General features: G+C 38.0%; 1 protein-coding gene across 1 annotated transcript; it reads left to right on the top strand.

The window, feature by feature from the left end:
• The first annotated feature begins 6,107 nt into the window (after positions 1-6,107).
• Positions 6,108-13,517, top strand: LOC127624289 (enoyl-[acyl-carrier-protein] reductase, mitochondrial-like). The gene is made up of 10 exons (XM_052099050.1): positions 6,108-6,226; positions 6,616-6,713; positions 7,655-7,786; positions 8,366-8,509; positions 9,010-9,112; positions 9,655-9,757; positions 9,893-9,966; positions 12,816-12,876; positions 12,973-13,045; positions 13,357-13,517. The coding sequence occupies exons 1-10, from the start codon at positions 6,129-6,131 to the stop codon at positions 13,515-13,517; spliced, it is 1,047 nt and encodes a 348-aa protein (XP_051955010.1). The 5' UTR covers positions 6,108-6,128.
• Positions 13,518-13,786: the final 269 nt, after the last annotated feature.

Raw genomic sequence — 13,786 nt, 5'->3', positions numbered from 1 at the left:
GGTATCCGTGTTTTAGGTGGAATACGGTAAGAAAGACCCAGACGCATGTTTTGAAAGAGTACGCAACTCTTTGATCAAAGAAACAGACTGCGATCGCCTTAAACGTAAGTGGAGTTTTGAGAATGTAGCTCAAAATGTAGATAGAAATGCCTTTTTCTCAGCTTTTTGTCCGAAATGTTGTTTTTGACAAAGCCTACCTTTAATGCCTTAATGGCATTAAAAATAACAAATGAAGATAAAATAAAATCGTTTTTTATTTGCCTAAAAGCAGAGGCTCAGATCTTTATTTTGATATATAGCATCTTCATATATTCATGGAATTAAATATTCTATGGGCCATTAAAGTTTTGCTAAAATCGTCAAAAACCCTGGCGGTGGCTGGCAACTTTTTTTTTTTAAACGCTGGCGGGAAAGAGTTAATAACCCCAGTGAGCAAGCCATAGGCTGACTGTGGCAAGGAACACAAAACTCCATAAGATGTAGATTAATGGAGAAAAATAACCTTGGGAGAAACCAGACTCACTGTGGGGGCCAGTTCCCTCTGGCTAACATTATGAATGTAATGTAAATATTAATTATGTATAGGTAAAATCATGTTTTAAAATTATTAAACTAAGTGTTAAGGTGTCAGTGAGTAAAAATCGATTGTGTTTGAACTGTAAGATTAATGACCAAAGTCTTTGAAGTCCATCTAGATTAATTGTAGAGGTTCACATAGATGCAAGTGTCCCTGTCAATTGGCCGACGAAGGCTTTTGTGGGCAATAGTTAGTCTATGCATTCCATTTCACGATCGTAGTCCATCAATCGACCGCATTTAGTCATCATCATTCAGCGACATGTAGCAGTGGAGTCCAACATGAAGCAGGAATGGTGCTGGATCCAGCCGGTTCTGGTGACCTCAGGATAGGAGTCCCGAGGTTGAGACAGGGAAACAAATAAAAAGATGTAAGCGTAGATGCCATTCAATTTATTGCAGAGTTTGAGATCATGCTCAATGTTTCTAGTTCCGGCAGACTCAACTAAAGCAGCCTAAGTGTGGGATAAATTAGGTGTATGCCTGGCTAAATAGATGAGTCTTTAGTCTAGACTTAAACTGAGAGAGTGTGTCTGCATCTCGAACAGTGTTTGGGAGATTATTCCATAGTTTAGGAGCCAAATATGAAAAGGATCTTCCTCCTTTTGTGGATTTTGATATTCTAGGAACTATTAATAGGCCAGAATTTTGCGATCTTAATGAACGTGTTGGAATATAGCGTGTTAGAAGATCACTTAAGTACTGCAGAGCTAGACCATTCAAAGCTTTGTACGTAGATAACAGAATTTTAAAATCAATACTGAAATTTAACAGGTAGCCAATGTAGCGATGATAAAATGGGGCTAATATGATCATATTTCTTGGTTCTCGTCAGCACTCTGGCTGCTGCATTTTGAACCAATTGAAGTTTATTTATTGATCTTGCTGGACATCCTCCCAGTAATGCATTACAATAATCTAGTCTTGAGGTCATGAACGCATGAATTAGTTTTTCGGCATCAGCAACCGAGAGCATATGCCTTAATTTAGCAATATTTCTTAGGTGGAAGAATGCTGTTCTACAAACATTTGTAATTTGATTTTCAAAGGACAGATTTGTATCAAATATAACACCTAAGTTCTTTGCTGTTGAAGATGATGTAACGGTACATCCATCTAGAGTCAAATTATATTTTAGTGGCTTATTTTTAGAGCTTTTTGGTCCAATAATTAGAACCTCTGTTTTGTCAGAATTGAGTAGAAGGAAATTTCTGGCCATCCAATCTTTTATTTCATTGATACACTCTGTTAATTTTGATAATTGTGAAATCTCATCAGGTTTTGAAGAAATATAAAGTTGTGTATCGTCAGCATAGCAGTGGAAACTTATTCCACGATTCCTGATAATATCTCCCAGGGGAAGCATATACATGGAGAAAAGCAGAGGCCCTAAAACTGATCCCTGTGGCACTCCATATTTTACTTTTGTTTGGTTTGACAATTCCTCATTTACATAGACAAAGTGGTAACGGTCTGCTAAATATGACCTAAACCATGCTAATGCCACTCCACAAATTCCAACATAATTCTCCAGCCTATTCAAGAGAATGTCGTGATCTATCGTGTCGAATGCAGCACTAAGATCTAAAAGCACTAGAAGAGAAATGCTGCCGCGATCAGATGATAAGAGCAAGTCATTTGTAACTCTGATAAGTGCAGTCTCTGTACTGTGATGAGGCCTAAATCCAGATTGAAATGAGCCTTCCAGGGCTCAGCCCCCAAAGCATTCCAGTGCTCCGCCTCCCGAGTCTTCCATGGCTCAGCCCCCAGAGCCTTCCAGTGCTCCACCTCCCGAGTCTTCCACGGATCTGCCTTCCACGACTCTGCCCACTCCCAGGCCTCCAGACGCAGTCCCTGTGGGCTGTGTGTGTTTGGTGTACAGAAGCGCTGTATTGAGTCGGTAATGACGTATCTGTGGATCTGGAGCTCCGGGCAGAGCAGTGCATTCTGTTCAGCATCATTGGCCATTATTATGTGTCCAATGTCCAAGTGTGTATGTACAGTACCGTGTACATGCATGAAAATTCCCAGCACAGAGTCATTTCCAGCACATCTCAAATTCTATATTGTGTTTCATAGAATACTGTTCTGGAAATGACGCTGATGGAAATTAAATTTGTAATGTTGTTTTAAATAAACTGACTCTTTTGTCTTCACATTTTAACATTTATGCTTCCTAAATATACACAATTAAATCATATTTTCACTCTTTTTGCTTAATTTGTCAATATGACATTGTGATTGGAAATGACGGCCAATAAAATGTGATTTCTTGAATTTTCTTTGTTTTGTCTCATATTTCATGCTCTTCACTGATACTTTTGTCCACTTGGTTAACAAGTACACTAACTTTTGAACATGGGCTTAGAAGTAAATTGAAAGGAAAACATTGATGAACGTGAAGATGTGTTTGTATCTTTGAATAGTGAAAAAGATGTTAGGCCTATGTATGTTTCTCTAAATGTTTGTGTGTATGCTTTTTAGCTTTTATTCCATGCTGATAATGGAGTCGGCTACTTCACAGCAGTATAATGGAGTGGTGGTGGTGTAGTGGTCTAAGCACTGGTAATCTTGTAATCAGAAGTACACTGGTTCAAACCCCACAGCCACCACCATTGTGTCCTTGAGCAAGGCACTTAACTCCAGGTTGCTCTGGGGGGATTGTCCCTGTAATAAGGGCTCTGTAAGTCGCTTAGGATAAAAGCCTCTGCCAAATGCATAAATGTAAGTGTATATGAGCGGGATCAGGAGGTGGGGCTTTGTGATGGACAGTGGCACACTGTCTCTACCCACAAGCTGAAACACCACCATTGTGGACAGCAAGAAGTCCGAGGCAGCGAGCCCAGACATCCGCTCTGCCTCTGCTGACACCAATGACCCGGTATGTCAATCAAACTTTGTTGCCGTGGTGTCATAGTTTTCATTGGAGCAGCTTGGTGCTAATCCACTGAAAATAAATGTATTATTTGATTTCTATACTTGGATGATTTTTCAATTGGGTCACTTTTACTGTTGAAATGTCTTCAAACTGTGTTAAAATATTTATCACATGTCCTGGAATAAAAATCTGCCCATGGCACCATTTTCTCCCCAATCTGGAATGCCCAATTCCCACTACTTAGCAGGTCCTTGTGGTGGCGCGGTTACTCACCTCAATCCAGGTGGCGGAGCACAAGTCTCAGTTGCCTCCGTGTCTGAGACCGTCAATCTGTGCATTTTATCATGTGACTCGTTGTGCGTGACACAGCAGAGACTCACAGCATGTGGAGGCTCATGCTACTCTCCGCAATCCACACACAACTCACCACACGCCCCATTGAGAGCGAGAACTACTAATCACCACCACGAGGAGGTTACCCCATGTGACTCTACCCTCCTTAGCAACCGGGCCAATTTGGTTGCTTAGGAGACCTGACTGTAACGATAATGACATCTCGATAGTGATGGTTTCTCTGGTATCGATTCACTAAAACATGATCCTTCACGTCATTCTCATTGGATCTCTAGAGAGAGTTTGAGTCCATCTTTGCAAACAGGAAGCAGAACAAGAGCGCACATACACAGACTGTGCATGGTTTTCAGAGTGATGGAATAAGAAGGCAATGTGATCAATGTGAAGTATTTTTTATAGTTTTCAGTTATTCTGTTTTAATGTTCAAAAAGACCTGAATACCTGTTTGGAGAGGTTTTTGGGAACTTTTGATCAATAAAAGGGCACAAGAGCCTACGTGTTTCCATATGCTATAACTTTGGATTGCTTTGTAATATCAACAAAAAAAAATTGTATAGTTGACATGTTGGAGAACAACACAAGTTGATTTGATGACCTTCCATTTTTTTCTGTTTGAAAGGTATAATGTCAAAAATGAATAATAACGAAAAAAAAAATTTCTTCTGTGGTTTGTCAGTATAGTCTCCAAGCTTGCTCATAATATATTTTCTTCAAATTTTGAAAGGTTTTCTATAAAACTCATGCAGATGACCCTCTTTGTTATTTTTATCTTTTTCTCCCCAATTTGGAATGCCCAATTCCACTATACTTAGTAGGTCCTCATGGTGGCGCAGTTACTCACCCCAATCAGGGTGGTGGAGGACGAATCTTAGTTGCCTCCAAGTCTGAGACCGTCAATCCGCGCATCTTATGTGGCTTGTTGAGTACGTTACCGTGGAGACCTAGCACATGGGGAGGCTTCACGCTATTCTCCGCGGCATCCATGTTCAACTCATCACACGCCCCACCGCGAGTGAGAACCACATTATAGCGATCACGAGGAGGTTACCCCATGTGATTCTACCCTCCCAAGCAACCGGACCAGTTTGGTTGCTTAGGAGATCAGGCTGGAGTCACACAGCACGCCCTGGACCTCTTTGCTATTATAGAGTTATAAGCTCTTTAGGATATGCCATTTAAGCATTAAATCTTTAAAAAATGCCTTCAGGTTGTAAAGGGTTAAAATCATTGTTAAGTTTAGGGCTTAAGCTGGGGGTTAGACTTTATAGTGAGGTTTAGGCTTATGTTAGGGGGTATTTTATTTTAACCTTGTTCGTTGGTTGCTTACTATGACAGTAAAAGTCATATGTTTTTGTACAGTTTCTCTCATACTAATTACAGTGCAACTTGTCATGAGACCAACACAAACAAAAACAGACATACTAAAGTGTCTCAGATCTGATTTAAAACAGATTCCGTGTGGTTTTTGCTGAGCCCAAAATATCAGATTTGTGCCCTATTAAACTGCGGTGTGAAGGCAACTTAAAAGATTAAGGCACACTTGAAGAATCAAGTCAGCTGAGTCTCGATGCCACAGGAGATGCATTTAATACACATTCATGTCATCCGTCATTCATCAAGTCCTGGTGTGTATTTTTGCATGGAGTGATTACAAGTAGTGTGTAAAAAACATTTCTGCTCAGATACACCTGTGTTACAGTATGTTCCCTATATACTATAATAATAATCACTGATATTGAGGTAGTGTGTTCATAAACAGAATGAGTACTAGGGTCAATACTTTTAGTCTGATTTCCTGCTATTGGGGCAAGTTTTTATAAATGGTCAATGAACTGAACCTTGATTTCCTAGGCAATAACAGTGGAAATGTTCACAGCAATTTTTTGTAGTTGAGACTTTAATGTATGCGCTTCTACAGGAATTGACTTAAAAATAATAAAATATTCACTGGAGTAAGAAGTGTGACAGCTAGACCCACTCAGCCCTAGAAATGTACAAATCTGTTAGCGGAGCGTGGTTTCCTGTTCAACAGATTGAAAGCAGAAATACAAAGAAGCCTAACGTGCCACACAGAGTTTCACTGCTGGTCTGATCAATGAGTTCTTACATCTTTGACATTCAGGAAGAGAGAATGTTTGTTCAGCGATAAAAACTGAAGAGAGACGAACTGTTTCCTCATCACACACAGTCAGGATTGTAACAGTGAACGCGTTGAAGGAAGTACACGTTTTGTTGAGCAGGCTGTAGATGTTGAAGAGAAGCAGTCATGGTCATCAGATGTGTGCTGCACAGGGCCGCTCATGCCGGGATCACACAACTGATGGAACGACAGAAGAGATGCTCTCGAATCTGGAGAATGATTCACCACTGCTCAGCTTTAGTTTACAGAGAACACTCACATGATATTAACACAGTGAGGTATGAACATTTCATTTTCTTTATTCTTGACTTCATCTGTCACGTTACTTCATATTAAGGAGTTTCTTCAACTTTGCTAAATGATGAACACAGCAGAGTGATGCTTCATTTGAGATGTAAATGGGATGTAATTTTGGGGATGAATTAATAATAGACTACAACAGCAATACCTCAGCACGTACTTTGAATGAATGGAAACGGCCCAGAGGAATATATTGCTGTTTCAGAGCTCAGGAGACACTCACTGATGAACGTCTGTCCAAAATGAACATAAACTTCTAGAAAGTTAATGAAGATACAACTGGAGCTGAAGAGTAAAGCTCAAAAACAAAGTTCTTCAATGAGTCTCACGTGTCCGCTTGATGCTTATTGTCCTGACGTGTTTGTAGGATGGAACAGGTGCTGATGCCTCCAGTGGGAGATGGTGGTGTGAGGGTGCGCATGCTGGCAGCACCAATCAATCCTGCAGACATCAACATGATCCAGGGTGAAATCATCACACATACAGCGCTATCTGTTCATATTCTTCCACAGTACAGTGCTACTTAAAGGAATGTTTCACCCAAAAATCTGAATTCTGTCATTCTTCATGTTGCTCAAAACCTTTATGATTTATTTTTTGCACAGAACACAATTTTTGGAAAAATAACCACACCACTCTTTTCCATATGTGAATGGGGAAAAATGACCATGACAAAAATAAAATAATAAAACTAGTCCATGTAATTTGTGCTCTATATCTTCTGAAATCACACAATAGCTTCTTTTGAGGAAACGGACAAATTTGAATTAATTGAGAAACTTGACATCCGCTCAAGCAATTCTCATTTTTGAGTGAACTATTGCATTAAATCATTTATTCTTTTATTGAACAACCCTGAAATTCTACAGTATTCTATTCTACTCTGTTGGATTTTATTCTGTTCTTTTCTAAACTATTCTATTCTATCCTGTTATTCTCTGTTCCATTCTATTTCATCCTGTTCTATTCTGCTGTATTCCATTTTGCTTTGTTTTGTTCTATTCTACTTTTTGTACATTATTCTACTCCATTATATTCTTCTATTCTATTTAATTCTAATGTGTTCTTTTTTATTCAATTCTACACAATTTTAAACCATTAATTTATACTTGGTTCTCTATTTGATTCAATCTATCCTGTTCTACTCTATTCTGACCTTTTTTTAATCTATTCCATTATATCCTGTTCTATGCTGTTTGGTTCTATTCTGCTCTTTTCTGTTATGTTCTTATTATTTGTAATTATTTTCCATGTTATTCCATTCCATTTTATTCGACTCTACTCTGTTTGGTTCTATTATATAATATTTTTTCTACACTGTTTTACTCCATTCTATTCTATTTTACTCTGTTGAGTGATTGAAACTAAACACTGTGAACTGACTACAGTGAATTATGTCTCCATAGGTACATACCCGATCTTGTGTCCCCTCCCTGCAGTGGGGGGAAATGAGGGTGTGGCAGAGGTGGTAGAGGTGGGCAGTGATGTCACAACGCTGAGGCCTGGTGACTGGGTCGTGCCAATAGATGCTGGCTTTGGTAAGGAAAAACTATATTCAGTCAACATCAGAAAATCAAGTCAACAGGAAACAGTATTCTTCACCAGTGTACTTCTGTGATGAGCATATTTTTAAGTAAAAAAGGATTCTCGATGATTTTATCAATTGTGAACTGGCTTGATCTTGAATAGTGGTCAGATGTTTGGAGGGGAGGGGTTGAAATATAAGAGGGCTAGGTGATGTCAGCCTTTGAAATAATATGCACCAAATTGTCCAAAAGACCAGGAACATAATAAAAAATAGGGTTTAAATAGGAAAAGGTAACAGGACTTTTTTAAACACTTTTCTCTTTACCATTGTTAATTATATAAGTCTGATCATGTTGAAAATGAAAACCATCTATATGATTACGGGGTCAAGACAAATCATGTCATTATAGTGACGTATCAGATCATGTAGTTACATTACTAAAGCCATGTGTTTAGAGTACATTAGCAGCAGTGTGTGTGGTGTGTGTGGTGTGTGTGTGTGTGTGTGTGTGTGTGTGTGTGTGTGTGTGCGTGCGTGCGTGCGTGCGTGCGTGCGTGCGTGCGTGCGTGCGTGCGTGTGTGTGTTTCAGGTACATGGAGGACAGGTGCAGTGTGTAAAGAGGATGATCTGATCTCTGTATCTAAAGACATCTCACTGCTGGGGGCCTCCACAGTTTTCGTGAACCCCTGCACTGCGTACAGAATGCTGCATGACTTTCAAACACTCAGCCCTGGTAATAACAATCATACATGTTTCATTTTATTTCACAATTTCTATTTTTATTACAATACTTTTTTCACAATCAACAAAAAGTAATCATTGTTCTTGTAAAATGATAAAAAAAAAAAAACATTTCTGTGAATTAAAAAAAACACACAAACATAAACTAAATATTAACTAAATAATAAATAAATTCAAAAATTAAAAAAATTAATAGAAATGAAAATATACAATATAAACTGTAACAAAATCTGAAACCTTTACGACCTGTCTTTATTAAACATGAAAATGCCACTGAATGGCCCTGAGAAATATAATGCTGTTAAATATGATATAATAATTATATGATTTTAGTTAATGAATACTTTAGGGTATATGAACCTAAAATAGGAACTAAATATGCTGAAAAAACTAAACTAACAGTCACAGATTGAAAACAAATGAATCTGCACTAATCTGAAAGACAAATTCAAAACTAGAATAACTGTGCTTTGTTAAATCTCTTATCTGTAGGATGTACAGTGATGCAGAACGGCTCTAACAGTTCAGTTGGACAGGCTGTGATTCAGATCGCTGCAGCACTGGGCCTGAAAACAATCAACATCATCAGAGACAGGTACATAACACCTTTATAAAGCTTTATAACACAAGCAATAAGCACCATGGGTAATGCACGGCACTGATAAATATCACAGTGTTATAAGCTGTGCATGCCAATTACATTAAGGATACATGATGCAATATCACTATAAACAGTAACTAATACTAACACAAACTCTTCATAATGTTGTCATAAGACTAATACAGATCATTCACATAGATTTATAGATAAGATTAGAATAATAAATCCTGCTGAATCCATAACACCATCCGATTGAGGCTCAGGGTTACTGACCTGAAGGTCGGGGGTTCAAGCCCCAGCACCACCAAGATGCCACTGTTGTGTCCTTGAGCAAGACACTTAACTCCAGGTTGCTCTGGGGGGATTGTCCCTGTAATAACTGCACTGTAAGTCGCTTTGGATAAAAGCTTCTGCCAAATGCAGAAATGTAAATGTAATTTAATTGTTAATGGCTATTTAAAGCAGACAATACATCCATTAAAAAAAAGAAAAGATATATATATATTATTGATATTTAATGTATTTATTTAATTCAGGCCAAACTGTGCAGTGTTGATTGAGGAGCTTCGGTCACTGGGAGCTGATTATGTCATCACTGAAGAAGAAGTGATGTCATCAGGGCTTCATCAGATCTTTGAGGTGGGGGATTCTGTTTTTTAGCAAACCACATCACAGTGAAAGCAGCAGTTCCCTACAGGATTGCTTAAACTCTGTCACAACAGTAATAAATGCAACACTCGGAGCACTTCATTTAAAACACTTTTTGTTTCACAGGAGGTCCCTCAACCTAAACTGGGTTTGAACTGTGTTGGGGGCTTAAGTGGAGGACTAGTGTTATCTAATCTTGAGTATGTTGCATATTTTAAAAGTTTTAAATTCTGTCATCATTTACTCACCCGCATGACTCTTATGACTTATTTTCAGCAAACAGTGATGAGATGCTGTCAAGCTCCTAAAAGGGAAAAAATAAATAAATAAAATAGAATTAATTTAGTCCATGTGACTCATGTATATGTCTCTGAGGTCATACGATAGCTTTGTGTGTAACAGACTGAACTCAAGTCATTATTCACTCATAATCTTTCTCTCCATTGTTGCTCTGATGATGCATATTCAAATATGGCACGTGAAGACACGTCGCATCAGATTTGACATAACTAGATATGTTTCCATTCAAGTTCCGAATTTCATTTCTGCACAAAATTGGAATGTTGCAAAAACTATTTGCAAACAAAGCAGCGTTTCCTTCCCATAAGAGAACAAAATCCGCCACCTTGTCCGTACCTTCCAACAAGGATGCCATTCGTCTGTTTTGACTGCAATAGTCCATTACATGACATCCATAGTGAATCTTTGCCCCAAAACACACAAACTTAAAATACAAAAAAAATACACAGAACTTCCATTGTTTACATCATGAAATTGGTAAACACGATCATGTCATCCTTTTTATTTGACAAACTATGCACGTCTAACGTGCCATTCGATAAAACAAGCCATATAAATGTGTTTAGTTGAGTGTCTGGAACAGAAGTATCACACCCCTGATGTTTGCTAAATACAACTGGCTTCATAGTTTTACAAAATAGCGCATGAGAAATGTAAGCGCAGCGTAGTTCAAGCAGGAAGACTAGCAGCTGTACATCATGGCACCATTAGGTAACTCCTAGCCAATCACATTTTAGCCATTGCTTTAAGAGTCTGCTCACAATGGGAGCATTGTTGTTTCAGTGTGCTAACACGGCAACCTCCACCACCACCAGTTGAGTCCTGTCCCGAACGGGGTAGGCTCCTCGCCGGTGACGGTTCCGATTACAACTTCTTCGGACCGCCAGACGGGGCTTACGCAAAAAAGAGATATTACATTCCTGTTTTATTTTCATCAAATAAATCTCATCAAGTTTGCGAGTCTTCCTGATGGAACAGAAAAATCTACCAATAGCACTCTAGATGGTTATAATTTATGAAGACATGTAACCAATGAAATTACAAATACGGCAATATGTGGGTGGTAATAGTTCACATAAATGATCGTGTCATTTCATAAGTGAGATCACTTCTCATTGGAAGATTCAAACGTGTGCGCTAGGTTGCCATGACGACGCTGGCCATTCTGAAAGGCACCCAGCCAAACACTTAAATAAAGGCTTACAGAAAGCAAATTTTTGCTCATTTTAGCAAATTTGAAGCATAGCTTGGTAAGACATAGAGCTTTAGCCTGTTGTGTTGTGTTGATCCCACAGCTTTGTGTATTTATTTCATAATAAGTGTGAAACATGATTGTCTTTTTTTCTTTGGTGTTTGCACTTCTTTATCTCTGTGTTAGTAACAAATTAAGAAATTTTGAAGATTTTCAGCTGTTTAACAGCATGCTGTTTCACAATATATCGATGCAGTTTTTAAAATGGCATATCGGATGAAACTAGAGACTCTAATCTTTTGACTCCAAAAGGTTTTAATGTGAAAACTTTAGTTGGTTTCTTACCAGATGTAGTTTTATAGTCGTTTCTCTGAAAGACAAACTCGGCTGAGATTGGCACAATGTTGTTTTGTCACATGGCTTGGTGTGCTGAATGTTTAACACTTTAATGACAGCCATAGGGTCTCCTGAACTGAGATCAGTTGGTTTTAAGCAACAAAAAAAATTAAGCATACGTGGACATTACGTTTTTGCTTCGCTATATAACCTATAACCTATAGCGAAGCAAAAACGTAATGTCCACATATGTGGACGCGGGGTCTCACAAGGTTTAAATACATGGAGGTACCAATGAGATTTCAGAGCTGCGACGGAGGGTATGATTTTCACCAGTTAACAACAAGTATTGTTCTTTTCCTCACATAAAGCTATCGTTTGGCTATAGAAGAACTGAAATATAGTGCACAAGTCATATAGACTTCTTTTATGTACGAAAAAGTGCATCATGTGCATTATTTTAAACTTCTTTTGTGTTCCCTGAAAGAAAGTCATACAGGCTGGAAATGACATGATGGTGAGTAAACGATGACAGAATTTTCATTTTCAGATGATCTATTCCTTTTATTTATCTATTTACAATAAAAGGGTAACACTTTAGAATACTGTATCTTACTTAACGCATAACTAATAAGGAATTACTGCAGAACTAATAGGTCATTCTTCATTCACACTTAAGTCACTACTATTAACTACTAAGGAAGATGTGTTAACTAAATACAAGCCAAAACTACTACATTTGCTGTAATGACTCATTTTGGGAGTGTAGTAATTCCACGAAATGCGTACTGCATTTCCATAGTAATAATAACATTAGAAGTAAGGAAGAAGAAAGGGCCACAACCTGAATATTGTAATGGCTAATTGTTATGATATTATTGTCATTGTAATTAATCGACTGTTCATTAGTAGTTACTCAATAGTTATTTCTCCTGAAGCTGAATTATTAGATCATTAAAAGTAGTTCATCAGGAGGCATGACTGAATTCAATAGTTATTGATTAGCTAATTGTTACTTAACACAACTATAAAATGCTATTACAAACTGATTAGTTAACACATCTTCCTTAGTAGTTAATAGTAGTGACTTAAGTGTGAATGAAGAATGACCTATTAGTTCTGCAGTAATTCCTTATTAGTTATGCATTAAGTAAGATACAGGATTCTAAAGTGTTACCAATAAGATTATTTTGGCTGACCGCTGTCCTGTTCTACTATCAGTTCTGGAGGCACAATGGTGACATATGGAGGCATGGCCAAAAGACCCCTGCAGATTCCTGCTGTGAGTTTATCTGACTTTGCAAATACTTGCTATTATTTCTGCCTTAAGAAAAAACGAAACATTTAAATTCCTAAATTTAAATGTCCTCTCATGCAGAAATCCTTTATATTCCAAAATGTCACTCTAAAGGGCTTCTGGCTGACCCAGTGGAAAAGAAACCACAGGACCGGTAAACAAGCAAAGAAAATTTTAAATGCTATTCTGCACTACAATGGCAAAATTCAGTAACTACATCTGAAACTAAACTGAGAAAAAATGGCTTCAAATTTGTTTGTTTTTATTATTGTCCGATTAGATGTTGGTTGTAAATAGTCTCTCTGTTTTCTCTGCATCTGTGCAGACATGATTTCACTGAGAACTTAATTTGGACATATAGTTTCAGCATTTTGCCTTTGCACTGCAGTATTGCAAGTCATATAAAGCAGATATTGGCAGGAAATTACCATAAAACATGTGATGATGTTACATGATGTGTTGCAGATAAAGCTCAGCTGAAGATCATGTTAGATTCCGTGTGTGATCTCATGAGAGGTGGACATCTCTCCGCAACACACTGCGTCCAGACGCCTTTTCACCAGTACACACGTGCTTTACAAGCTACTGTGCAATCACACCGCTGCAAACATGTACTTATCATGTAGACTGGGTTGGTAAAAATATGCATTTTCTGAAATGCTGAAAATCCCAAGATGGATCTTTCACACGCCATTCGACTCTCAGCTGAAATACTTCTGTGAGACACTCGCTGAACTAATTTTATTCTTAAAGATCAATTTAAATAGTACAATTTATGCTTGTAAACAATAAACGTGATTGTTTACAATCCGATGAGTGCAATCCAAATCCGATACTGTGTTAGACATGTTTGTTACTGTCAAGCTCCAAAAATAACATAAAAGAAACATAACAG

Source organism: Xyrauchen texanus, chromosome 30 (genome assembly GCF_025860055.1).
Source record: "Xyrauchen texanus isolate HMW12.3.18 chromosome 30, RBS_HiC_50CHRs, whole genome shotgun sequence".
Classification (NCBI taxonomy): domain Eukaryota; kingdom Metazoa; phylum Chordata; class Actinopteri; order Cypriniformes; family Catostomidae; genus Xyrauchen; species Xyrauchen texanus.
Note: the sequence above shows the minus strand (reverse complement) of the source record. Positions and strands in the feature narration are given on the sequence as shown.